This window comes from Nesoenas mayeri (assembly GCF_963082525.1).
Source record: "Nesoenas mayeri genome assembly, chromosome: 6".
NCBI lineage: Eukaryota > Metazoa > Chordata > Aves > Columbiformes > Columbidae > Nesoenas > Nesoenas mayeri.
This window is the reverse complement of record NC_137545.1, coordinates 19406419-19433777: the sequence shown is the minus strand read 5'-3', so window position 1 is coordinate 19433777 and position 27359 is coordinate 19406419. Positions and strand designations below refer to the sequence as shown.

Genomic DNA, 27359 nt, shown 5'->3' with positions numbered 1-27359 from the left:
CAGTCACACTGAAAATTGGCCGTTAATCTCCTCTGAATAAATATAACCCCCAGAAATATGGAAATGTGAGCAGAATATATATATTTTTTGCACTTGAAAATGCTGAAGTGCACAACAAGAAGCTTTTACTTCAGCATTTACAGCTGAAATTATCCTTCAGAAGCCTATTTTACCCTCATGAGAGGGTCATTCACTTTTCAAAGCCTTTTGCAACTTCAAGATTGCAGTGAAGCTCACTTTTACACCTTATTTCAGTAGATCTCACTCCTTAGTCCAAGTTGTTGCATTCCTTGAAGACATTTGATATTTTTCTACCTTTATAAACATTTTATTAAAAAATATTCTTTTTGCAATGTCCCAGTTGATTTCATAATGCAAAACATCCTTGTGATAAACAATTCCTCTAACAGATTCCCCAATTAAAGATCATCTTGCTCTCTCACACTAGCTTACCTAGTTGAGCTGTGCTCAAGTTATATTTTGCTGAAGAGCTGATAACAGAACACAATTTCTGCTAAAAGACAGTTTTTAAACACACTTATTCCCTTAAAAGATCCAGTGGACTGAATATGCCTCCTGTGCTGACATAACAGACACCACATTTTGAAACAAATATTTTTAAAAGTTCATTTGAGAAAAACTAATCTATGAATCTGATGTCTCTGTTGCTTATGACACTCCACTCATCAATTCAGGGCTGCAAGCTTTCAGAATTATATCTTGCAGTATTAGGTATTTTTCTTAAGCCTCGCTCATACAGTCATAAAAATTCTTAGGAACCGTAGCTTTTTAAAAACCCCTCTAATCCTTGCAGAGATGACTGAAAATATGAACCCTAAAAGCTCAAAAACTAGAAAGGAATTAAAGAGAAACCAATTTCAATTTTCTTCTAGGACCTGACAAGGTTTCTGAATGTTCAGAGCTGACAATATTTCTGGCAGCTAGGCAGGAGCACTGATGTTCTCTCAGCCAAGCCGTGTACTGCTCTTATGTTTTATCACTATAAGAAACACAAGACTTTTTAAAAAAAAAAAAAAAAGAAAGAAAAAAAAAAAAATACATTCACTTTTGGGACAAAGCTCTGACAACCAAACCTGTATTGGGTCATACAAGGTTTTCCAGGGTGATTCCCAGGCACTTGTTCTGAGCCAACATTGACTGTTGGTTTAAAGTTTCTCCTTCCCCCGTGTGTGCAGTCCATAAATGCACTAGAAAGCAGGTGTTTCCTCTTAAACACCATATTCCCACAACCTCCCCCTTCCATTAGACTTTATTTTCCAAGACTAAGGAAGTCTCCTCACAAAAAAAACAAACAAACAAACAAAAAAACCCAAAAAAACCCAAACAAACAAAAAAAAAAAAACCACCAAAGGATCTCCTTTTCCCTGACCAGAACACTTCTCTGCACCCATCTCAGTCTGAACTCAACACAAGTAGGAATCAGACCAGTTCCCTGAACTCCAGATGTGGACTCATCAGTTTTGCAATTGCAACGTTAATGCTTCCTTATCCCTAAAAAGCAGAAAGGTTAGGGGTCACTAGTTCATTTGACAGAGTACTTAGAAACAATGTTCGAAACAATTTTTTTCTTTGTTTAATCATGTTTCATCAGGTATAGCAATTAAATAACTGCCAAGTACCAGTGAGAGTTCTCAGCTATTGCAATTCATTCAGCTTATGCTAAATGGACATCTCAATCAGTAATCCAAGCTGTAAATTAAATGTCACTTCATTTTTTTTTTCAAATATTTGTCAGTCCTTCACTGGCTTAAGAACTTCATAAGAACTTAGTTTCCAGAATAAATTTCAAAATATATAGAGCTGCAAATTTTCCAATTACATTTTTTACTTCCCCTTGGAAAACCTTGTTTTGTAGCCACAGTTTTCTCTGGAAAAGAATCAAATTAGTCAAAATGTTATTTTCAGAAACTGCGTAGTCATTAAATAGCATCATGAGCATCAGCCAAACAATCTGAAAAATTGAAAACCTAAGAACTCTAAATTTGACAGAAGCAACTTTCAAAGGGTTTTTTGTTTGTGTTTAACATCTAAAGACTTTTCCCCAAATGTAGAGCAGGAATCCAAACTGACATTGAGAAGCCAAGTGAGGTAGCAGCTTCTGTTTCCAAACACTTTTAACAAACGAGGTCTTTGATTCAGAGACCCTTTGTGAACTAGGCTGACACTGTGAAAGTCTCCTCAATCCTGTTCATGTTTTGAACTGGGGCATGGCTCAGGTGGTGGTTGTAGGTTGTCAACATATTTTTCAGGAAACAGTGCTGCATCCTAATCCCCACTCTCCCTCTTTGATGTATGAAATATATCTTCTAAAAAACAAGCAATAAAAGCAAAACAAAACACAAATAGGCACTAGGGAGGAAGAAGCATCTTAAGGGCTAAGTCTATAACTCAGTGCAACTACAGGTTCTATATCAGAACTTTCAGCCACAGTATAACATCCTGGTATTGATCAAGCTGGAGCTCTTGACCTCTACAGATATTCAAGATTCACATTGGATAACGACATTCTCAGGAGAAAGTCATGGAACAGTCACCATTTTCATTTTATTGAGTTTCTTATTGCATACCAGCCTTACATTCCTCACACTGCAAAAATTCCCAAAGGTAACCGAAGCATACAGAAAAGGGGAGCAATCTCATGTCCAGCTTTGGGTATGCCAAGCTTCATAAACCCAAAAATTTCACACAGTTGATCACCTATGGATTAACCATTTTCAAATGGTCAAAAACTGTAATACACATTTAGTCTGCCAACACAAGAAGCAAAATTTAATGGGCTACTCTATCCCATCTCCTATCCTAACTTTGGGCAGACCAAAGTTCTTGCACAAGTCCTTGAGCAAGCATAACATGTGACACCATTATATTCCATTGATACTGCTAGGCCAAGCATATATATGCACACATGTATATAAAACATATATGGGCACCTTGTCAGATTATCTTCCTTTACCCTTTCCATGAAGCAGCAGGAAAACAGACATCCTGTTACTCAAATGCACAAGCCAGTACTCAAATAGTTTTAACTCTGAAGATAGCACCTGTAGTTACCATTTATTGGAAGTCTGTTCTATCCAGCTTCTCAGTGAGGAAATTCTTACATTTCAGTAGCTAAGCAGAATCTATTACATTTATGAGAAAACAAATTAAAATAAGAGACTTCACAGGCTCCAAAACCAAGTAGAGGTAGGTCATGAATTTTTTATCATGATTTTCTAAAGGCATTTCAGACTGCTCTAATGTAACTACCTTCCATGCCCCCTTTCAACATGCACTGAACAATGTCCTCCCAATTCTGCAAATGTGTTCAATAACTTGTGTACCAGGTAAGGTTTCCCTAACTGCATTTTGAATTATACTGTATATTCAAAGGACAAGATCCATATGTACTTACACTTACAAAGCATTAGATGTGTCTACATTAAAAGGACAAAACACAACTTTGGCACTAATGACTTCATTTTTGTTCTCAGAACAGTCTGTAGGTACAGCACACAGGCTGATCTAATGCCTGCTCCTTCCTTGAAGACATATCTTACCTAGATTATCTGAATAGATCCTGAATAACAATAGAGGAATGGTCTAATCATGCACATTTTTTAGATACAAAGACAGATAAGACAAAACCAGTATGGTTTTAAAGGACCTTAACTCTTTTTCCCCAGGTCTGACTGCTTGGACTGTAAACAATAATTTAAAACAGCTTCATCTGTTCTATTGTTGACCTTCCCAGACCAAATAGACAGATGGGCCATGGAATCACAAAGTTCAATTACTTTCCTTTTGCAGTCATTTATCTGATTCCTTTAATGAACATGCATATTTCAGGATAAGCATGAATTTTGGGGGGAAAATTAGGAGAGAACCTGAAACTTTGCAAAGTTCTTATTGCAACAACAACCAAAAAAAGTAGTATAGCCCCAACACCTAGGTCATTAATATATACAGCCTGCCAAAATTTTTCATTTCACATCCTAAACAATGTTACATTGTACCCCTGAAACAGCTGCCAATTCTCACTGCCAGGATAGCATAAAGTATTGTTATGCAATGCAATTCCTGTTTTTAAAATACACATAGACCTTGTGAAACAAAGCACAGTACACAAATTCATGTAATTAATTATCAGGGATAAGCATTCACTTGCCATTCCTAGGCATTGACATTAGTAAGTATTCTAGAAACAAGTTAATATGGAACACCAGTTATTCAGCTTGCCTTTTTATTTTTAATACTTAACTAGACTTCATGCTCTGTTGATAGAAGGAATGAACAAGGAAGAACACCAGCTGATTTTCCTAAACCAAATCAACAATTTATCCCAGCATACTGCAAAACATTGAATAAAAACTCTGCAATTCCTCCAATGTGCATAAAAATAATAGTGAACTCATTTACTGAAAGTAGAATAGAAATCTAATCAAAGAAAGCCATATGGAATAGCTATATTCTATACAGAAATAATGATTTATATTTCAAATTAATTCTTGTGCAAGAGAAATAGTTGAGAACAAATAAATCGGTGTCCTAAAAGTCTGGCAGAGAGTGAACTCATTTGGGAACTACAGCTGTTGCGCTTTAGAGATTTGGATTAAAATCCATCATTATCTTTCAGTTAATACTCTTTCATCGACCAATCGGCAGTCATATGGTGTTTACCAACCCTGGTCACTTAACCCACTTGAATGGCCTTTGTGCTATAATTTGTACTTCAATACAATCAGATTACTTCTAATCTAAATGATTTGTGTCCTTTATGGGACAGATAAACACTAATCCCAAGGTTCCTAAAACATAGCAACCTAAACAGCGCCAGTACAGCATCCTCTGTTTGCTGTTTTAATAGAATATTTCATTCCAGTTAGGAAATATCTGATCCTACTGACCTCGCCATTTAGATACTCATTCCAAATTTCTTATAAAGACAAAGAAGATTTACCAGCAAACACCATCGCTCAGATATAGAAAATCAGTAGCAAATAAGCAATATACCTATACTTAAATACTACTTTTTGATCAAATTATTTCACAGGAAAAAATATTCTTTAAAAATGGATAAAGCAGGGAGGAACATTTTAAAACTTGTGCAGCAAAGAGTTACGCATGCTAATGGCCCACAGTCCCCAGTTCTCCATTTAAAAAGTCCACCTCTTCAGAATGGTTTTCCAAAGATTCAGCAGTTAAAGTGTCCTCAATCATTCCTGTTCTTCAGTTAATCTTGAGTGACACTTGGAAGAAATTCACTGCAGTGCAAGTCTAGCATCTAATTACATTTAACAGTAATACGCTTAGGCTCTCATCTCACAAATGTTTCTGCACAAGTGGATCAATGAGCATGCGACAATCTCCGTAGAAAAGAAGGACCCACAGAGGCAAATGTATTTGCATGACTGGAGCCAGGTACAATGTATCTGTACCTTTAAAAATGCCAGAGTTGGGAACAAGAACAATTGAATAGTTCAGTAATCACCTCACAGTGACAGCACGTATGCAAACACCTTTGTACATAAAGATATTACCAGTGTCACTCTATTATATTTGCATATTCAGCAACATATATATTTCTTTCTGACCTAGAAAAATGTGTAACTAAATTTCTAACTCCCTACAAAACATATCAACTTGTAAAATATAACTGATCATATGCCAAATTAAGCCAGGATGAACCTACTCAGAATTGGATAAAACGTTCCCAAAGAAAAATTAAGATGGTAGATGATCTTAATAGCATCTGTAGCTATTACCTTATGCAAATCTAAACATGTTTACTTACAATACCTCAGCAGAGGTGCTTATATTTCGTATTAACTAAAACTCTTTCCTAGCTGATGACCTAAACTAAAAAAAGAAAGTCCATTTTCTTATAGTAACCTCATTCACACAAAGAGCTGCTCTCAGTCAGTGACCTCAGCCAACCTTGCAGTGATGCGTGAGCTAACACACATGCAGAGAATCAGGAACCACTACAATGGCCAAAATTCTGTTTTACCACTGAGATACAAGCCTGACACATAAACCTTTAAAGAGCCTTCATCCAGATTTGTGAGGAGTGAGGCAGATCATCTTATATAGCAGCACATAGGTCATGAAGGGGATTGCACTATGGAGTTTGCCATTCTGGCATCAAGTATCCTCTGGATTATTCAGTAAATGGCATGTATACTCCTTACCCTGCTCTGGAAATGGCTCTTTTGATGCCCCTTGTAATCTGAGCAAGATCCTTATTACATACTACAAAACAGCCTCTTCGGAAGGCCTAGCAGAAATTACAACTTATTTGAGATTTCCCGGAAGTTGCAACAATCTCAGGGGTGCTGGAAAAGCATCTATTATATAATCCACTTCTTGAATTACAAACTAACACATCACCAAATACAGAGCTTAAGAGGATTGATCTACCCTTCCAAGAGCAGTAATCTTTGCTTTTCACTAATTTCTCTACCTTTGTCACAACCTCAGAATGTTGAAGGTTGCACAGTTCCTTGAATACTGTATTTCTGTCATCTTAACTGCAATCATGAAGCACAAACCTCAAATGTAAAATGGCAAATCACAGTATCTCTCCTACTGACATCTAGAAGAATAACAAGATTCCAATGTCCAGAAGCAAAAGATACAAATACAAGAATGACCCGCACAGCCCACTTGCACAACTAGACCCACTGCCAGTACTTGGAGGACACTTGGAAGAGGGGAAGTGGTGTTATTTCTTTTTCTCCAATATATAAAAGTTGCTGGACCAGCTGTCCCAAAGACTGCTGGTTCCAAAAGAGATTGTGAAGTCCATGAACACTGAACAAATATTTATGAATACAGAAAGTGATAAGATCAGAAATTTGAAGGAAGAACTTGTAAATGCTACAAATCCTTAAATATTTAATTAATGAATAAACACCTGGCAATAGCAATATAGCGATATATGCTAGAAATGGTATCTCCCATCATGGGAGTAAGTACCAGTCTTCACCTACAAACTCAGTAGTTCTCATACGCAGTATCAGATAAACTGCAAAGGTACTGCTATTTATCTTTAAAGAACTGTGTGGCAAGTCCAAACTTCAAAAGAATGGAGGGAAAATAGTAAAATAATTAAAAAAAAAAGTTTGGACCCACAGATCTGTCAGGACAGACAACAGCTCCCAGATGTGAGCCAGCAAAGGCTCTAGCCGTCATGACTCCATAGAGATAGGACTACAGACTAAATAAGGAAGGGACACTTCTTGGAATATGTAGGAAATGCCTATAGAACACAACAGATTCAGATTTAAATATGTGTGTGTGTCTCACACAGAAGCTAGAAACAGGTATACCTGTAACGTTAGTGCACTCTTGGCAGAAGGTGATAATTACTGAACTTAAACTATGCAGCTGTACAGCAAAATGAAAAGGACCTCTAATTCCACTGATGTATTTCAGGTGGCTCCCCCACATTGATTCCTGAAAGCAGCTGCCCTAAATAGAAACTATATTTCTGTAGATGAAAACAAAGCTAAAGTCCGTTCAGTCCTGCGATACCCCTTGTTTTTCCTCCTCCCCACTCCAGAAGACACACTTACACCACTTAAACTGTTAAGAATCCAGAATTAACTAATTTGAATTTACAGTATTGTAGTTAAGAATATCAGAACCACCACATCAAAGACATTGCAAAGCCAAATATTCTGAAACCAACAGAAACATAACTAGAGAAACTTCAGGTGTAAAAGTAACACAGCGAACAATTATCTTTTTTTTTTTAATAAAAGTTACTTAAGTAGCCAAAGTAGCCATTCAAAAAAAAAACACTCCCCAAAAACCCTTACCTAACAAAAAGTTAGCTTGCTAAGGGTTTTCATCTCGTTACTGGAATGAATTCATTCTGGCATACCATTTGTCTAGTATCAAGAAAAAGATAGAACTAGGTTCCAAATATGTGAAACATCTGCATTAAACTAAGTTTGAGCAAGAAAGATTACATCTGCATTTCTATTCTTACCTGCTATTTTTATGCTTTATGGAAGAACCACATTCCCACTTCCCTCCAATGAATTGTGTATGTGACAAGGAAGAAAACAACTATAAGTCACAGCAACATGAACTTTTACGTCCTTGTCATAATAAATGAGAAGATGCTTACGGCTGCTCTCTTCTTCTCCAGCACACCAGCCGCCTAGCTAGGGGAAACCATTAAACAACTAGAGGTGTGAACCCATTCTAGCTTTCTACTCCATGAAGCCATACATCATTTTTACATTGGAATCATGTGGCTATAAATCATGTGAGACAGAATGAGAGCTAATTAAAGAGTCAGATAAGCATATAATTTTGTGTTGTTGCATATCAGAAAGCTCTAAAATTTTCCATATTTTGTATAAAATATTGTCAAATATTAAAAGATGTTTCAAGCAGATAGGTTACTTTCTTTTAAGAGGCAGGCATTGCATTCTGGGAGACAGATATTTATTTTCCTAGCGTGGAAGCCCCATGAAACCCTGAGTCAGCCTTTTTTCTTATTTTAATAACAAACATAGCTCTACCTTGCACACGTGTTGCACTGCAGTCTTGTACACAGTCTTTGAACTTAGTCAATTTTTTTTCCAATTAGAGCAAACTTCTATGTTTCTGAAGACAGAAAATCACAACCCAAGAAATCTCTACATGCAGTAAGGCAAAGCATTAATCAAATGTACCTAAATCTAGCACTTCAGGCTGTTCACAGGATTCCTTTGCCACTTGAGAAAAAAACAATTATTTACTGATACCAGATTTCTCAGTCAGTGCTATTATCTGGTAAAATATTTTCTTTGAAGGGTCAGAGGTAAATCTGATGCAGACATGTTAACCAAAAAAAAATATATATACCTATCTCACAACCCAAGAGGGCTTTTAAGTATGCATAATATTACTGTGACACCTAGAGCATCTGTTAGTGGGTGAGAAACCCATTATGCCATGTAAAAATACAGCATGAGGATGAACCTCTAACTCCAAGAGCTTGTTCTCTAAAGGCTTTTTATAGAGATATGAAGATATGTTTTATTTTTATTCCTTCTTCACCTTCTTTTTAGTGACCTAATAGTTGTAGTGACTAAACCAATTCATCAAATGCAAGAAAAATAATCTCAGAGTAATTAATAACTATATACATTTTAAAATATACATATTCATCAATCTCAATAATGTGTAACTGGCAAGGAATAGTCTAGTGCTTATATGGCATTCTTATACTCCATTTCAGAACTTTGGCTTTCCACCAAATACCTTAAAAAAAGGAAGAACGAATGTTTTTCCACTCTAAATGTATACACAGGTTTGGCAACTAAGCTTTAAAAAATAGAAAGCATTCTTCTTCTATTCTACTGAAGGAAAAATAAAAAGTATGTGAAATTTTTAAAAAATACTTTTTTCTCAGGCTTGATTGACTGGAAAAAGGGCTCAAAAACATTTTTTGTTAGAAATGTGGCAACACCCATCTGAAGATTCACATTTTGCTTGGGTATCCCAAGCCACTCTTGCAATTTGCAAAGTAGGCTGCAATCAGGAAAGGGGACATGGATCAGATACACAACTAAGTCAAAATACTAAGCTCACCAAGCAAATGCAAGGGTCAAGAAATGAAAAAAGCCAAGAAATACAACTACTGAAGGAAAGACCAAAGACCAAGGCATTAAGCTGCCCGAGGGCACAACAAGGAGGCAGGTGAGGAGGGTGGCCAGGAGTGGCAGGGCCAGGCAGGGCTGCCTGTTGTCAGCCCACCAAGCCACAGCTTGTACTGCCGGCCTTCAAACCTGAAGGATCTCAAGAAATCTCAAGGAAGTTTTCAATCTTCACTCTGTCCTACTATCTCTAAGTAGTACTTGGCAGTAGCCTGATAACTGAATTAAGCTCTGCCTATGGCTTTTTGTGGAAAAATATGAAATACAAATCCTAATAACCAGCATTCTAGAGAGATTCTGACACTCCTTTAAAAAATGGTCATCAGTGTTTTTTTAAACTAGACAATTCAGAAATGAAGGCTGGAATTAACCTTTTAAACAACATAAAATCCTTCCATGGCCCAACACCAGCTACTTCAACCTGAGAAGTAATTTTAGAACGTATCTGTTTTTTGCAACAAGTTAATGATATTAAAGGAAATAGAGGGTCATCATAAGATGGAAGAAGCAGCATGACAGTAGCAACATACCAATAAATGACATAAATAGATTAAAAAAATATATATGGTAAAAAATACATAATCAGAAACATTAAAAACTTTGAACACAGTGTCAGACAGAATATAAACTCAATCTCTGTAAAAAAACAAAAGCCACTCCATACAAAGCATCATGTTAATATTACAAATACATTTATAAGGTAGTGTTGATATACAAAAGCAAATCTGCCAACATCCCCACATTCAGCATTAAACATGCTGTTGACTCCTAGCTCCTCATGGCAGTTCCCTTGGTTATCACAACCACATGGTAAAGCAACCCTCCGATCGGCTGCCTCCAGCACAGAGGGCAGGAAGCACCCACAGTGGTGCATGGAGAGATTACGAACCTCAAACGTTCCTGTCAGCCACAGGTTCCTTGCAGCCCTTCAGCATCATATCATCTGGGGTTTAACACCAGTATGTGGGGTTTTGGTTTGTTTTGCTTTTTGTTTGTTTTTTCTTCCTAAACATTCACCAAATCAGATTAGTATAAATCTTTTCCTCTGAACAAGGAGGAAGTTCTACTGTTGCTCAAGATCTAGATGTCCACTTAACAGATGGAGAAGAAAATCTAATCCTTTCTTACAAAACTAGGATACAGAAACTTGATCAATCTTCTAATTTACAGTTAAGCAAGCAAGGTGAAAAGCTTCTAAGAGCTACAAATAACACAGAAGAGAGGTCCATAAGGTTCCTTCAGGGGCAGATGTTTCTTCCAGTTCTTTTAAACTGCAACAACAAATGGCCACCAAGTTATATGTAGAAATACTAGATAATGTAAATTCACTGAAAGAATTAAAAACAAGCATTACAGCATTCCTGTTTTGTCTGCCTCTTGCTTTCTCCTCCCTATCCAAATTACATGATAAATTGTAATTACGAAGAGGACAATGGAGACTCATCAAATTCACAGAGTTAACATATGGCATTGCAACATAGTTGACAATATAACCAAATTATGAAGTTGATAATATAATCAAATTTTTATATTCGTCCTGTCAACATTTTTTATTACTGACCATCAGTGCAACTTTCATTAATGCTTGCTGAAGTTTGTAAAGCTCTATTGTCTGGTTTCTTAAGCTGTTTTTGTAGCATTCTTGAGTTGGTAAGACTAACCCACATGCCAAGGAAAGACAGCAGTATTCGACTTGAAATGTTTTCTCAAACCTGTTTGAAAGAGTGTAGCTGGTGTAGGCAGCACTTGTCTAGCCTTTCAGGAATATCACTTGCCCCAGAGCATCTGTCAGCTGCCTGCAATAGGAAGGGGTCTCCTGTACAGTGGAACTAGTCTTACTCAAAGCTTGATCAGTAAAGCTACAGCAGTCTCAGATACTACTAAGAGAAGAGTGATTTCCATCCTCAAAATTTATTTTATAGATTTGCAGACAGCACATATTAATTTTGAGCAGTTTAATACTATAGAGAATCAAGCAATAGCATCAAACACCCCTACCCTTATGTTAGAATACTTCCTTTTTTCATATTACCTATGGGACTAGGAGTGTCGTAACTCCATTTTGGCTGCCCAAAACTGTCTATAATAAGATTTTGCTGCCTCTGATGTCACCTGTATAAAAGAACATGCTGAAGTGCTCCAGACTGGGATCTGATGATACCTGAGCAAATACCAGTGAAACTCAAACAAAGCACATCAAACCTCTAATGCTGCTCCACATAGTGGTATGAAATTAATTTATTCAATCACTCTGTAAGCCCTAGAAGGTAGACTCCAGATCTAAATATTTGAAAAGTGTTGATGAACAATTCAAGATTTACCATGATTCTTAAGGACAGAATTTAGGGATTGTGTGGTTTGCCTTTTTTTAAAAAAAAACAAAACAAAACAAAACAAAAAACCAAAAGCTAACAGGCTCTTTAAATTACATGATCATGTTTTCCTTCTCATCACGGACTGAAGATGAATTGAGACAATCTACTAAGTCATAAGAACAGCTACCTCCTGAAAAAAACTACTCTGTTTGCTGTAAAAGTTGGAAGAAAAGCAGGAAACTGCAAGAGAAGATTCTCTCAAGGTTCAGGCATGTGAATGCTGCAGTGCAGAATCTGTCTGTAGCCTGAGCTCTACCATAGAGCTGACAGCAATGCTAGGTGAGTAGCTTGGATCAGTCCTTCCACAATCACTATTTGCGGATGCCTTTTCTGGGAGCCTAACTTGGTAACTGTGAGCCCTAGTTTATAGAACTGCTGAATGCTCACAGTGCCACTCAAGGCAACAGCAGCTCTGCTGTGAACACACACTACATCATTTTGAGTGGTGACGTATGAGTCCCCACAACTCTCAAACTGAGCACTTAACGTTGCTAAAGACCTGTTTCTATGCCAAAGCTCACCCACTATGTCAGGAGAAGGCCATTCATTTATGTCATGGAAGTGTTGGAAAGATTGATTTTTTTTTTCTGCTGTTTCTGAAGCACAGAGCTACTATAGAGTGAGCACCAGTGAAAAGCTCACATTCTCAGAATAATGTTTGAGTGACAAATCACACACCAAGACATCCAGGAAGAGCCACTTGTAAGTAAGCAAGCATTACCTACCCTGCACACAAAGCCTGGTGAGAGTCCCACAGAGAGGAAAAAAAAAAAAAGACTCCTGATGATACGTGCCAACAGTCTTACTTAAGGTTGTATACACAACACTGTCTGGCACTTCCTAATTTTCAAATAGCCAATTTTGCAAGTTTGAAGTTGTCTTAATGCTGTCTAATATCTATAATATGGGTATTCTTGTCTCTCTGATTAGCAAGGGATCAAGTTAAGCATCAAACATGGTATTGACTATGCACAGGCCCCACAAAATACCAAATATGCAGCTTTCTGGCATAGGCTGCACCTGCATTGCAGATAACAGACTGCAGAAACGGACAAAGGCAGAATCTTTTTCCATAAAGCTTTGACGCTGACTTACAAGGGGTTTTCTTAACTAGTAACATGTATTAAATAATCTCATTTTAAAAGAAAGATGAAGTGCATCTTGGCACTTACATGCATTTGTAATTCCAAGTCAAAGATTCACCATCCGATTATTAGCAGGTGGCCAAAGGAAGAAAGATTATGCAATATTTTTTTGGTCATATGCAGTCATGCAAATATAGAGATGAGGTACTCTTTGCTAGCTTGTATTAGCATTTTCATCATAAAACCCCATTAGGAGGTTCCTATACCTTCTTTGGAAGTCTTGCAGCACAGGGCACAGTAAGAACTTTAAAAGTGTTTACTTAATATCTTACCCAAACTCATCTTCTCTGGTATATGTCTTGATAATGAATCTCTATGGTCAATTTTTTTTCCCCTAGCTTAGGAAAACAAGCTCATTTTTAAAGCTCAAAATTATGATAGCAACAAATAAACACTGTAAAGTGCAAACCAAGTTACATTAAAATCACACTATACGTTTTTCCCCTCTCCTCCCATTTAGAAGCATATTGTAGTAATGCTGCCTGTCACATCACTAGTCCTTAAACTAATTAATCTTTGAAATTGTATCAAATTGTAATAGGACTAAGGAGACCTGATAGTCTACTGTATTTAAATAGGATGTACTGAGAAGTGTCAAATTAAAACTCAACAGCATGAACTGTTAAACAAAATCTCCTACCATATATTTAACTTTCTGGTACCTGCACAAGTATATACAGAGAAAACAATGTGGCCTAAAGCCATAACCACCTATGCTATAAACTCATTAGATCTTACAAGTTTAGTAATGGTGAGTAGTGTTAAAGATTCAGTAGATGACATGCTCTGCTGGGAATCAGCACTACACCAGCCACTGTTAAGTAAATTGATTATAAACCACCTGACATGAGAAGACAGTGGTTGTAGAACGGCAGGATTTTGGCTGCCATGATGCACCAAAACCCTCACAAACCATTAAAATACCATGGCACATTTTAAAAAAAAAAAAAAAAAAAAAAAAAAAGTAGTATGTTTTAATGTCACAAAATAATTCAAGCTTGAGTTAATTTTACTTTGCTCCCCTGACCTTAACCCTGTCATTTCAGTCAGGTACAGAATTGTTCTTCAGTACCTGTAGTAACCAGTTACATTCTCTTCCTTTATCCAGAAGACTTACCTTAGTCTTATAAGGATCACCGTCCCTGCCAGACCGACGCAAGTAATGGGGTGAACGTAATCTTATTTTCACAGAGTGGACAAGCTTTGAGCTTTGTGGGGTTTTTTGCAAGAGGTGACTTTGTGAGATGTCTCTCAGTATGATTCCATGTGCTGTAGGAGACAAGATTACCCTACCTTGTAGTCAAAATGAGTGACTTAGTTGCAGGTGTGCCCAAGTCCTCTGTACTTTCAGCAGTGGCATATCTCCACCAAAGTTTGCTCACAGAAAGCCAAGAGTTAATGAAACACTGTTCAGTAGATTCCATAATCACAGCATCTCACCAACACCACAACCCATCGTCCCATTATGCAGTAAAATCACTTGGAAAGGGTCTAAAAAATTGTGAACCAACGTGAAAAGGACTATAGGTGTCTAAAGCTTTAACTTGTATTCATGTTTAGCTAAACCCTCCTTAAATTGCTTATTGTAAACTTTTGACATAAAAAAAAAGTTGTTGTCAATAAACAAACTGTTACTGGATAATTTAACTGAGGAATGAAGTATTAGCAATGTTTTTATAACACCTTAACTTGCTCATATCCAAATAATCATCAATAATATAAACAGTACAGTTCTAATATGCCTAGATGTGTATTAGCAACACCTACCATTACAAGATCAGTCTGGCAGTTCAATAGCAGCAAATTGGTAAGGTACCAATATTGATAAGCGAAGGACTGGAACTGCACTGATACAGTTAGATTGGTTTACAAGGCTTCTATTTTTACAAGCCTTGGCAGCTCAGGTTCTCTAATGAATTTTTAACATGTCAGTTAATATGTTTATAGAAAGCAATGTCAGCTTTAGCGAATACATAAGAAAAATCACAGTTGCATGCCAATTGTACAACATAAGTGTTAAAATTCTGTGCTTTACATTTGAGAGATTCTAAAGAATTATTGCAGATGATCAGATGAGAACACTCATCTAGAAAGGAAACAGTAAAATTGCAAAGTTAACGGGCATGATTCATCACTCTTGGAAATATTAGCTCAACTTCGTGAAATATGATGTATGGCAGAGCATAAGAAAAAAAAAAATGCTTTCTTTTTGGCAAACAGGGTAAGACCCTGACTCCCTGCCATTAAAAGCCACATTATACCAAAACAAATTACTGAGTACTTTGTTATCTTTAGCAACATACTTTGATGCCATAAGTTGAGCTATATTTACTTAATAATGTACACTTCCACTGAATGTAACTGTATTAGAATGCTAGCTACTGTTTTGCAGCCCTTTTTCCAACAACATAGAATGATGTCAAATAACTGTACTGTACAGATTTGCTTTTTGTTGTAGTTCCCCAATTTGCTCTGTGCATTACATAAAATCAGAAAACAGATTAATTTTATGAAACACATTTTTAAAATCCATAGGACACAGATTTTCAAAGTGCTTTAGATGTTTTATTTTTAAAACACTGTAATTTGTTAAATAATAAAAACCATAAACTTCCTACAGTGAGATCATGCACATTCTGTGAAGTTGCCATAGAAAGAGAAAATCTACCTTTGAAAAGAAGCTGCACATTTTGCACTTGTGGGCAAAATAATAGAAAATAGCCCTTCTACCAGCATTTGAACAGCATCAGTTAGGCAAGCAGATCATCTGGTAAAAATCTACTAACCTATACAGCCAGAGGGATATTACAGTCACACAGGAGAGTGAAGTTCCTGTAATTCCTTCAACTCTCTGTGCATTCATCACCTTGAGGATAAAAGATGCAAGCACATCTGTGGATTTGGGTAAATGCCCTTTTGTTAACTAGAATATTATGGTATTTAACATCTGCTTCTACCTTTGCTGCATCAGAGGTAATGCGATAGTGTATCTAAAAAAAATTCACATTTGTATCTCGGTGAGTGAGTGACATATTAAGTACCATAATTTTCTGAATTAAATGCAAAAACTAAAGGACTAAAATACTTATCTGCTACAAGTTGACATTCAAGGAATTTCAATAGTTTTAAGGTATATAAAGAAGCGATAGATGAATTTCAGAAAGCACACTATTCAGACTGCAAAGTCATCTTTTCTTCCCATTAACTACAGATGACCTGATCTTTGCAGCATATTTCAGTACACAAGAGAGAACTTTGCACTCCAGTTCCATACTCCATCACATCCCAACACAGCCTGACAAATGTTTCAGGATTTGAGACTATCACAGCTCTTCATTTTAAAAATAACATTAAAGCCTCATTTCATAAGTTATCAAACTCTTAGAGCAAATATTCTCAAACCACAATCCCTTGTGATAACCCGAAGAGCAAAGACTGCAACACCGGTTAAGCATCTGTTATGTTTTATGCAGCAATCCTCATTGCTGTTTGAAATCCAAGGACTTGCAGAGCTAATTAACTAACAAGCCTACACTCCCCCAAAATATTATCTTCCACAAGACTTTTTCATGCTTCTATAGCACCTTAGCCCTGAGGAAATGTACTCCAGTAGGAAGGCATCCTTTCAATTAAAACTCAGCTGAAGAAATGCAAAAGAAGAAAGAAGAGATGCAGGCAGCTGAGAACAGTTGTTTAAGAGAGACTGATGCTGGTGCAAGTACGTTTATCTCTGGTGTGAGTGTATGCAGAGCAAGGGGAACACAGAGTGCTGGACAGATCCCACCACTGCCCACAGAGCCAAGCGGGCACCGGACTGAGTATCAGAAAAACAGTTTGTGGCCACGGAGGAACACGTTAGCAACCAAAACCAAGAAAAATCACATCCCTTGTCCCCCACTCTAAGCAGTCTACTGACCTGGTGAGTTGGAAGAAGCAGCAAGATCACTTATCCAGAAAAGGAGAAGCAGCATAACCCATTCAAACCTGTCTAGCGTCAGCTCTGGAATGTGCAAAGACACACCTTTTTCTCCTTTTCAGAACTGAAGTAACATGGCAGGAGGTGTCTACATCCACTGGTGAGCATAACACTGCCGTTAGAGATAGAAGCTGCAGAGCACATCCTCCCTGTATTCAACGGCCTGGGCATCTCACCAGTAACCTACCATTACCCCTCACTATGGACCTGCAGTAGCAATGCTTCGTCTACAGCTGTGATACAGCTACTGCAATCACACAGGTGCATACTCATCAGCTTAAGGTTCTTACACTACTGTTTCATATCACATTTCATTCAGATAAGAAAACTTACAGGTTCTTGACTTGTTTTGCACCTTGTTTTTATGCTTTGTGAAAGACATCACTAAAGTGGCAGCAAAGAGGATGGGAAATAAAACTATCTTCTCCTCCTCCTGTAAGTAGTAATTAGTTGTATAAAATGTTCAAAGATTTATTTGAACTTTTGAGTGCTCACAATGCCACCCTTCTCTAACTTTTCCATTTACAGACTTCCATTTGGGCTTAACAATAAAGACATAATACCTAGAAGAGTTAAAGCCCATGAAGAAAGTTCCCTAATTTGTTTAGGGGTCAAAAATCAACAGAAAACAAACATGACTACTCACACTTGCGTTAATATTCTGACAATTCCTCTCAGAAAAGGAGATTTCGTCCCTGTACCCGCAGAAAACACAACCTTACATCTACCTCTCACTTGTAAAGTGTCAACAGAACTTAAAGTTTAACATTTGAAGCCTGCCACCACCGTCCTCGGGCTCGGGAGGAAGAAGCTTGTGACGCCAAGCACCCACACTCACCACGGGTAATTAGCTCCTCAAGGAGGACTCCTTATAGGTTAATTCCTCCTCCGCTGAAGAAATTTACCTTTCCCGAAGTCGGTGTGATTTACAAAACGAGAAAGCCGACCTAGGCTCACGCCAGCATTTTTTAGAAGTCACTCCATATGCAAGGAAAACAGAGCTCCATCTAGCCGGGCATCCCAGGGAAGAAGCCCCGCACCTTTCCGAGGTAAGAAACATTGTTACGCAAACCTCATGCACTGCCGAAGCCCCTGACCTATTTAGAGACGCGCCTTATCTTTTCTGGAAACAAACGTGTAGCTGTTAGAGACGCCGATCAACCCGTCCCGCCCGGGCAGGCGGAAACCCCGCGGATCCCGCACCGCCGCTACCTGCGGCTCCGCTCCCACAGCTCGCCCCGCTCCTCCACAGCCAAGTTTGCCCGGCGGCGCGGAGCGGACGGGCTCGGCCGTGGGCTCCGGCTCCGCCCGCACCCCGCTGCCGTGCCGGGCATCCCCGGCGCGCCGAGCGCTCGCCCCAACTCCTCCTCGCCCTCCGCCGCGCCGTGACATTGAGCAAGGTCCCCGCCGGCACCCGCCGAGCCCCGAGGCAGCGCCCGCCCCTTACCTCGGCTGCCGGCGAGAGGGAAGGTGGGAGGCAGCGCGGCGCCGGCGGGCGGGCACGGCAGCCCCGCTCCGGCCGGACCGATGCGAGCGCGTCCCAACTCCGCCGGACCCCGGCGGTCCGCCGGCTGCCGCCGCCCCGGCGCATGCGTCCGCCCGGCCCCGCGCCCCCCCCGGCCCCGCCGCCGCCGCCCCGCCTCAGCGGGCGCAGGTGAGCGCGCTCGCGCAGCGGCTGGGGAGACGTTGGCACCTGTGGGCGCGGGAAGCGCGGTCCCCGCCGCGAGCGGTCCCCGCCGCCGCCCGCGGGTCCGGGAGCAGCGTCTGGGGGGCTGCGCTGAGGGGTGACCCGCCCCAAGCTGAGCGCTGCCCCGGGAGCCGCTCAGCCCCGGGAGCCGCAACCGGCTGCTGCGGGAACTGGCCTCGTCCCGCCGAGCGGGTTTATAGTCCCTGGGCAGACCCAGAGGTGGCCGTTCCCTCGGCGGTTTCTGATTCTTCGGCCACAGTCTTGTCCCTGAAGCGAGAGCGTTTGAAACAAACCCTTTGTCTTTAAACAACCCGCTAGCGAGACTCCCAAAGCCTTGGCTTTGCCAGCCCACCTGCGAGCGGTGCAAAACAAGAAGCCTTACTAGTAAGTTATGTTTTGTAAACTCTACAAAACTGTACCTTAAATATAAATATTACACTAGCAAACAGTGTTTGTAATTGTACCTAATAGAAAAATAATATTATGACGGAAACATTAAAATCAATACAAACTTAAGTATAAAAATTTTTACATAGTATCAGCTTCAATAATTCAAATATCCCTCCTGTAGAACATGATGCAAATGGGCAAAATTATGCAGTGATGCAGTACTTAATTTGTTGTTCCTTTGCAGAAAGAAAAACAAGAACATTTGACATTGGAGAAAACCACCTTGGTGAATTTTAATTTCAGCTTTTGGAGAAGAGCAGTGATATTTAATACCATGAAGAATTGCATCATACCTTGTTTACAGTTTCATGTTCAATAAGGTCTTTTATAATCCAATACAGGAAATTTTCAGAGTTTGCATTAATCATCCCATGAAAACATTAATATAGCCTTTCTTCTGGTGTTTTACCTACCACAAACTTCTTGCTCTGAAGAAATCTCAACACTAAGTATTTTTGAAAGTTTTGCTGGTGTCTTCTACAGAGAGAAAGAGAAAGTGAAAACAGGACACATTTCTTTTTTTCCCAGAAATTCTGAGTCAATCTGGATCTGAAGTGGCAGAGTAGATGACACAGTAGAAAGAATCTACTACTGAAACTGGGAATATCAGACCAAATGTAGAGGACTTGTGAGTGCACACAGTAACACAGCTCAGAAAAACAAACAAAACACATACTGTGCTGGCAGGATTTGGGGTCAATCAGACACCAAATTGATAATCTTGAAAAGAAACATCCATGTATGATGGCTCATTAGCAATATCCAACACTTCCATATATTATTATCTTTTGTTTATCTTTTAGCCCTTTTGAAGACAAACTTTCTGTAATCCAGAACAACATATGTTCTGGAAAAAATGATCAGCAGTTTTCTCTTCATATCCAACTGTTAAGTCCTATTGTAAAGAACTAAGAATACTATGTTCATGCAATATTATTTTTCTATATAAGCAGCTGTTGTAGTTGCCATAGAGATGTTATTCAATCTCAAATTGAAAGGTGGTCTACAATGACCACACACTATATTCACTGTTAAGCTGAAAATGTTTAAGAACCCCTGTGAATACTATAACAAATGCATTTCTATTCAGTAGGCTCAGGAAATACTTTTTTCTTTAAGTACAAAAAAACTTTTCAGTGAATGCTAACCATCAACCTCCTATAGAGCGATGTAATGGTGGATAGATAATTGTATATGGTTTTGAACACTTTCTGTGAAAGTATATCTTGGATCTGTCTTTGAAAGAGCTGTTCTCATCAGAAACGGCAACATTTAATCCATAATCATAAACATATTTTATCAAGTCTTCTGCTGTGCAACCCACCATTCTTGACTCCAGCTCCCTGTCAAATGCTGCACTCCAGAAGATGGGATAGGTGGGAAAGATGGAAAATGTTAAATGCCCTGTGATCTGTATTATCCAAGTGTCACCTTTCATCTCTATTAAATGCAGAAAGCACACTAAAAGTTATGAAATTACAGAGTTGGTGTACAATTAGTATTTCTTAGGAGCTGAAGAATATCAAAGCAACTGTAATAGTGGTGTGAGCAACAGTAAGACCATTTAACTTCAGAGAGTTTATAAGGAGATAACTGGTCTGCAAACTCAGAGGAACATCACAGAAAGGAAAGGCTGCCAGTTGCTGCTTTTTCACTGAAAAGCTGCATGAAGAAACTTACAAAAACAGGTAGAGGTGGGATGGTATCCTGAGTACAGTAAGTAATCTGTACAGTTGGAGGAAGACATGCTGAATGTGAATTAGAATTGCATTTCATCATTTTGGTTTATTCAGGACTTTAAATTTGACTCTACCAAAATAAACTTAGATTTTTTTGTTGTTGTTGTCGGTTTTGTTTTGTTTTTTTAAACGCTGTCATTGAGAACAGATATTATATGATGTGAGTTTGTCACTGAAAGGAACAGATCCATGCAGAATGGTGCGTGCAAACAAACCTCTTCAGGATCCCCACAACCCAAAATCACTTAGAGAAATCCCAAAAGATGGGAAGTATTTCCTGCCAAAGGGAAGGGTGAACTAAAGCTAGGTGACGTTTTGTATCAGATGAAGCGGAGAAGTCACCACTGGCAGACTTTAAGCAACCCTCACAGACCCCATAAGAGACATAGTGCAAGAAATCTAAGTAACTTTTCCTCTTTCCTCCAGAAAATAAGGCAACTGCTGGGTTCTCCACACTGCACCACTTCATATATATGAAAGGCCTACTACTGATTTTGAGGAATTCTTTCTTTGACTGTTGTACTTTTTACGAGAATTAAGAATCAATATTGTTTTATTGTTGTCTATTTTAAAAATAAACTGCTTCTAAGCACCACAGGGCATTTGAGATATGAATATTGGCTTTTTGTGTGTTTGTGTGTGGTCTAAAAACATGGCAAAACATGAGTTTAGATTACCACTTATTTCTATGAGCTTCAAAATTCATGTTTAAGAGTAGAGTTTTAATAGAACATAGCTAAAAATCTAACCACTTTCATGCATGGAAAAAGTATGGTGAAGAAAGTACCTCTGATGACTGAAGCATGGTCTTCCATGCCTGAATCTATATCCCTGTCCCAAATCAAACTGAGATTTCCCTGGTGTTTTTCCTCAGGTTTTTTGTTTGTGTGGGGTTTTTTTAGACTTTTGAAACTTGATTTCCTTACTCAATTTAAAATTGACAGCTCTATGCACATCTTAAGTTCCAGTTTCTCTAAGGGAATGTGACATTTTATAACCAGATACCTTATATGCCTATACATTTTCTAGCTTCCCTGTTACCGGCTCTGGGGAAACAATCCCAGATTTAGTAGATCTCCATCTGCCTCCCCTGTAAAAACAGACAAAGCAAATACTTAGCCACTCTGCTACTTGCTAACCAATCTATCTTTATTTTTTCAGTAGAGCATGATTTATTTTGTTGTTCTGAGTCTGTATTACTTGAGATGCCTTTTGCAATTTTCTATTAACTCTTTACTGCTCTTTTTATTTATTTATTTATTTATTTTTAAATTCTTCCCCATAGATTTCCAATTACCTGGTGTTTTTAAGATGTGTTTAAGTGTCCTATTTGTCTTGTTAACTGCTTGAATCTACCCCTTTTTAAAACTCTTGTCTGCTGGCTGTAGCTAGAATGCTCAGTATCTGATGAATTTAGCTTGAGGAGGGTGACTGAAAACTATCTGCATTATTCAAAATTATTTTATAGGTGTTTATATGAATGTACTTTACTCTCTGAATTATCTACCAACCATTCAATCTTACATAACTATGCTATTTGTACTGTGTAACGACTCAGTTAATTCCCATGATAACATTTCTTTTTCTTAATTGCATGTTGAATAATATTATGTGGATTTAGATTGTGAGCTGTTTGGCACAAGGAACTCTACATTATCTGTCTGCATCATGCTCAGAAATCCACATCTATAAGCTATTATTAGGGTTGTATGTGCACAGTCAATATAAATAACAAATAAACAGAATAACCAGGTCATCATAGGAATGCTTCTTCACAAATGGGTTTTCATTTATATACTCATAATTCTTTTCAAAATTATTTGTGAGCAAAGGTTTGTGTTTTATACCAAGTGAAAACAACAGGAAAAGTTTCTGATCAGCAATAAGCATTTTATTTTAATGAAATATTTGCATCTGTACTTCATTACCTTCCCAGCTACATTAAATGTTTTTGCCTTCTTGCAGGGTGTTCTTCCTTTGAGAAACTGAAGCAGAAAAAAGTGATCTAAAGAAAAACATATGACATCTTTCCAAGCACTTGAAAAGCAGCTAAACCCTTCCTTTCAGTCACAATCTGTTCTAAGAACGAGAGCTCACTGGAACATATTAAGACTATTCAATGTTATCCTGCCCCCTGAGAATATCGGCTTCACAGATAACATGGAGGTTTATTCCTCTCCATAACTGATTTACTGTTAATGCTGGAAATGCAGCATTCATAGTTTAGGGGATAAAAAAAAAAATGCCAACAACAGAAAGGGAAACTCTTCACAAGAGTTAGATTTTTAAAATTCTAATTCAGTTCAAGGAATAAGATAATTCCTAGACAAGGAAGAACAATTGGATAAATAAAGTTCATTAGTAAGATAGGACTTAAATTGAAAACTGGCAGGGGGAACATCTGAAAACCTCCTGGTAAAGTACCAAGGTAGGCTAGCCAGATGGCACGCTATTTGTTTTCACTACTTCATTAAACGTAGAAACAAACTGTTCTTCAGCTGTAAAACAAAACCAATTAGAATATTTCTTTCCCTCAGTGTTCCTAAACCAGAGTCCATTAAAAATCACCAGGGATTTCCAGATAAGACCTATACAGTTTCTATTCTAAAGTACAGGTGAAAGATCAGAGTCACCTCCTGAGTTCCCATCTGTTTTAAAAAATACTACTGCCTGCACAGCATAGGAGATGAGGAGGTGGCATAAGGAATTTGAGCTAATGCATTTGTTCTTTGATGTCACTCAGTCAAAAACAAGGATGATGTATCATGTATGTTTATATATTGGAAAATTTTCTATTATAAAACTAGTGCAACAAACTAGGATTCTAACGAAATCTGAATAAAAAAGATCATTCTTCAAATAAGGTATGGTCTCTTCTCTGAGAGATCTGCCACTAAAAGGACAGACAACAAGCCAAGCATAGGCAGCATAAATTTGCCACTTTTCCCCTAATGGAAAACTGTGAAATACAAAATGCAATGTAAATGCCCATGGTTTAGATCACAGGGGAAACTAGTCATCTTATATCTTGGGCTGTGTATTGAAAAAGGTACCAAGGACACAAGCAATCTTTTGTTCTTACATGGCCCGAACTTACCTTGGAAGAGTTAGTGTGAGGTAAAATAAGAAGGATGGTGGTGAAAGACTTTTCTTCACAATGGCCTCAGGACCTTCTCTGAACAATGAGAATAAAAGACAACATCATGAAAATGTACTGCAATCCTTGATTGCAAGCACTTGAATTAACACTATTCAGTATGAAATCTCAATGCAACATCCAGAATTATGAAATAAGTAATATTCCTTCTAATTAATCCCCAGGGATAGTTGTTCTAGTGACAAGAACAACAGGATCTGGCTCTAACTGCAGCTCTGTCTGTATCTCAAACAAGACCATCAGTGCAATTTTGGCAACACAGGTGATATTACTTAACTACTTACCTGAAGTGGCATAGCATGCCATAAAAATCTATGTATCAGTGCGGACACATCTATTAGGGGTGCTTTATGGCGATATTGCAGCATATTCCAGTATAGGAAGGTTATGCAAGTACATTACTATACCAGGATATAGGTATACACATCAGCTCTACTGATACAAAGATCTTCCCACCCCCTCCCCCCCAGCAAACAAACTGCTTAGCAAGACTTCTCTCTCATAAGGAAACTTTTCCTTTTCCGTACTAAAACTTTTTTTATTACTTTTTTCCTGTCAAAAGATAACTGTTTCAGAAAAATACAGGACAAAACTCAAACCTAAATTAAATAGTTACATCTGTACAAGAACTGAACAAATACCAGGTCTAAGAGTATTTAAAGGACAAGCTACAGCTGTGCTTGTTTAATTCCAGCAGAAATGGAGAAATTGCATCAATAGGGTGGATGTCTCTTAGACACATTGGATGAGTCATATTAATCCATCTACAGGGCACAGTAATTGGACATCTGCAAGAGCATGCTTGTCCATGTGAACAGCACAGAAAGAGAAACACAAGGTGACCAAGAACAAGATTTAGATTATTCTGATTTCCTATTTACATAGGGATTTTATGCCTGTATATATATATTTGAGTTCCAGAAAGTTGCTTCTGCTTAACCAGTAGGAGGAATGGATATATTATGCGGACATACTATTTTTAAAATACACAGGGATTTCATGCATAGTGTTGAAACTATATTATACTATTGGTTAAAGAGTAATACGGTGATTACTGAATTTTAGTTGGCAGATAATATAGTAAAAAACTTTTCAGAAACTTAAGTTGGGTTCCTAATTTTAAAGATTCATTTTAATACACAGCCTTATAATTGTATATTTTTAAAAACCCAACACAATGTGTAATTAAATAGCTGCTTATTAAACATACAACCCTCTAGCCTTCCAAAATTATACCCCTACAATTACTGTATTTGTCACTAAGTCCCATGAAAATTTTTAAATAATTAAACTTTGTTTAGATTGATTGTATGGATCTTGTACACTAAAATTTTAGGAGGAGCTCATTTCTCATAGAATAGAAATTACACTAACACTTCAATTCTACATCTGATTTTCTCAAGATTTATAACTCAGCTGAAAAAGTAGTTGCACAGAACATTTTCTTTCATTTGTTTACTCTTTCATTCTCTAGAAGAAAGACAGCAATAGATACAGTTTAATTATATACTAAACAGATCAAAAACTGCCTCTGTATGATTACACAGTTCCAAAAAAGAATAGTCACCAAAATAGCATCCACCAAACCAAATTACATCTGACAAAACCACAGAGAAGCAAATCAAAGCTCACTGGATTCAACATTGTCAAAAAAAGAAGCCGAATGGGAAGCTCTCAGATCTCAGAAGTGAATTGCTTAGACCACAGTTAAAACAAAAAAAAAGCCACACCTTGTCTTGCAGTGCTGGATTTCTTGTCACACTGAGCTCCTCAGACAGCAGTGATGTTGCTGGAGCGGAGGGCAGAGGTCTCTGTGAAACCCTCCCCGTCATGGCACCAGATACAGGGCTGAGCCACCCTTGTGGTCAGGGATGCCTGCAGGGCACACGGGCCTGAGGTGTTGGTCTAGTGCCTGTGCCGGGCACCATGCCTCCTCAGAAGTGGTAAAAAATACGATGTTTCTATTTCACAAACCCTCTGTTGGCTGTAGAACAAATCTCTCTCCTAGGTGTTGTGAGTGCCAGCAACTAGCTGTAAGGAAATAGAACAGTGGTCCCAGGGACAACAATAAGGCACAGGGATCTCTGGGGGCTTTTCAAGGTTTTGCAGAATGTGCAGGGTACGGTAGCAGATTTACTGCCTGTGCTGAAAAGGGAAAACAAATTCTTCCTCCTGAGCTCCTAACATGTCCACTTGATGGAAGTTCCAAGGGGAATGCTACTATGTATCCTGCTTTACACATGGATAAGATAATGCTTCAGCGCACAGATACACACCTACATACAAAACAACAAACACAGTTTATATATTAGGGGGGTTTTATCAAAGTTGTTCCACCCTGTAATTTTGCTGAGAAATGAATTGAATGAAATTTGAGTGACTTAATGTAAATGAGCTATTAACCTACAGTATATTTTACCAAATGATTCATGTGCACTCTTTCCCAGTTCTCTCTCCCTTCAGCGTAAATGTGAAATGAGTGACTAGGCTGATCAGGACATCAGCAATTGTGGCAGCAGCAGCGTTAGCAGAAATGAAAAACAACTTTCCTTACATTAAACAATCCAGATATATTAAAACAGTATGATTTTTTTTTTTCCCCCCCACGTTTCCACCACGTTTGCAAATATGAAAGAATCAAGTGAGACACTGAGCTAGTCTAATTTTCTTATAATGAGAAATCTGTATTGGAAACAGCCAAAGTAATGAATTAATTAATTCTGGGATCAGACTGAGGGGAAGACTAAGTGATGCTCTGCTCAGATCTACACCTACACAAAGTCCATAGCTGTCACAATTTTTAGCTCATTAGGGACAACTCTTTATATTTCTTTTCCCAGTAGGGATAGGAAATCAGCTCATTTGAAAATGTGTGACAATCTGGCAACTGCATGGCACAGACAGGCTGTTGTGTCTCAGCAAAGGAAACAATAAATGACATGACTGTTTCTACTGCCAGCCATCATCCCACCAAATAGTACAACCTTTATCCATTCCCTTTGGAGTTTAAAGTCTTCCTGACAGCAAATGTAGCAGGGAGATGGACTCCCCATAAGAGTCTACATTAGTCCTTTCTTCACAGTAGCATGATGAATACTAAATAGGCAAGGAAAAAAAAGTATTTTCTGAAGTTGCAGCTTGGTCGCTGCCTGTCAGCAGCCCTTGTGCAGACTG

General features: G+C 38.3%; 1 protein-coding gene across 1 annotated transcript in view; it reads right to left on the bottom strand.

Annotated features, from left to right (window-relative positions):
• Nucleotides 1–17147, bottom strand: part of ZNF385B (zinc finger protein 385B) — a gene marked incomplete at both ends in the record, with an annotated part of 153371 nt that extends 136224 nt beyond the window's left edge. The window contains one exon of the mRNA XM_080346760.1: nucleotides 17093–17147. Within this exon, the coding sequence (XP_080202886.1) occupies nucleotides 17093–17147 (55 nt within the window). The remainder of the gene's footprint in view (nucleotides 1–17092) is intronic.
• Between the last annotated feature and the right edge of the window lie 10212 nt (nucleotides 17148–27359).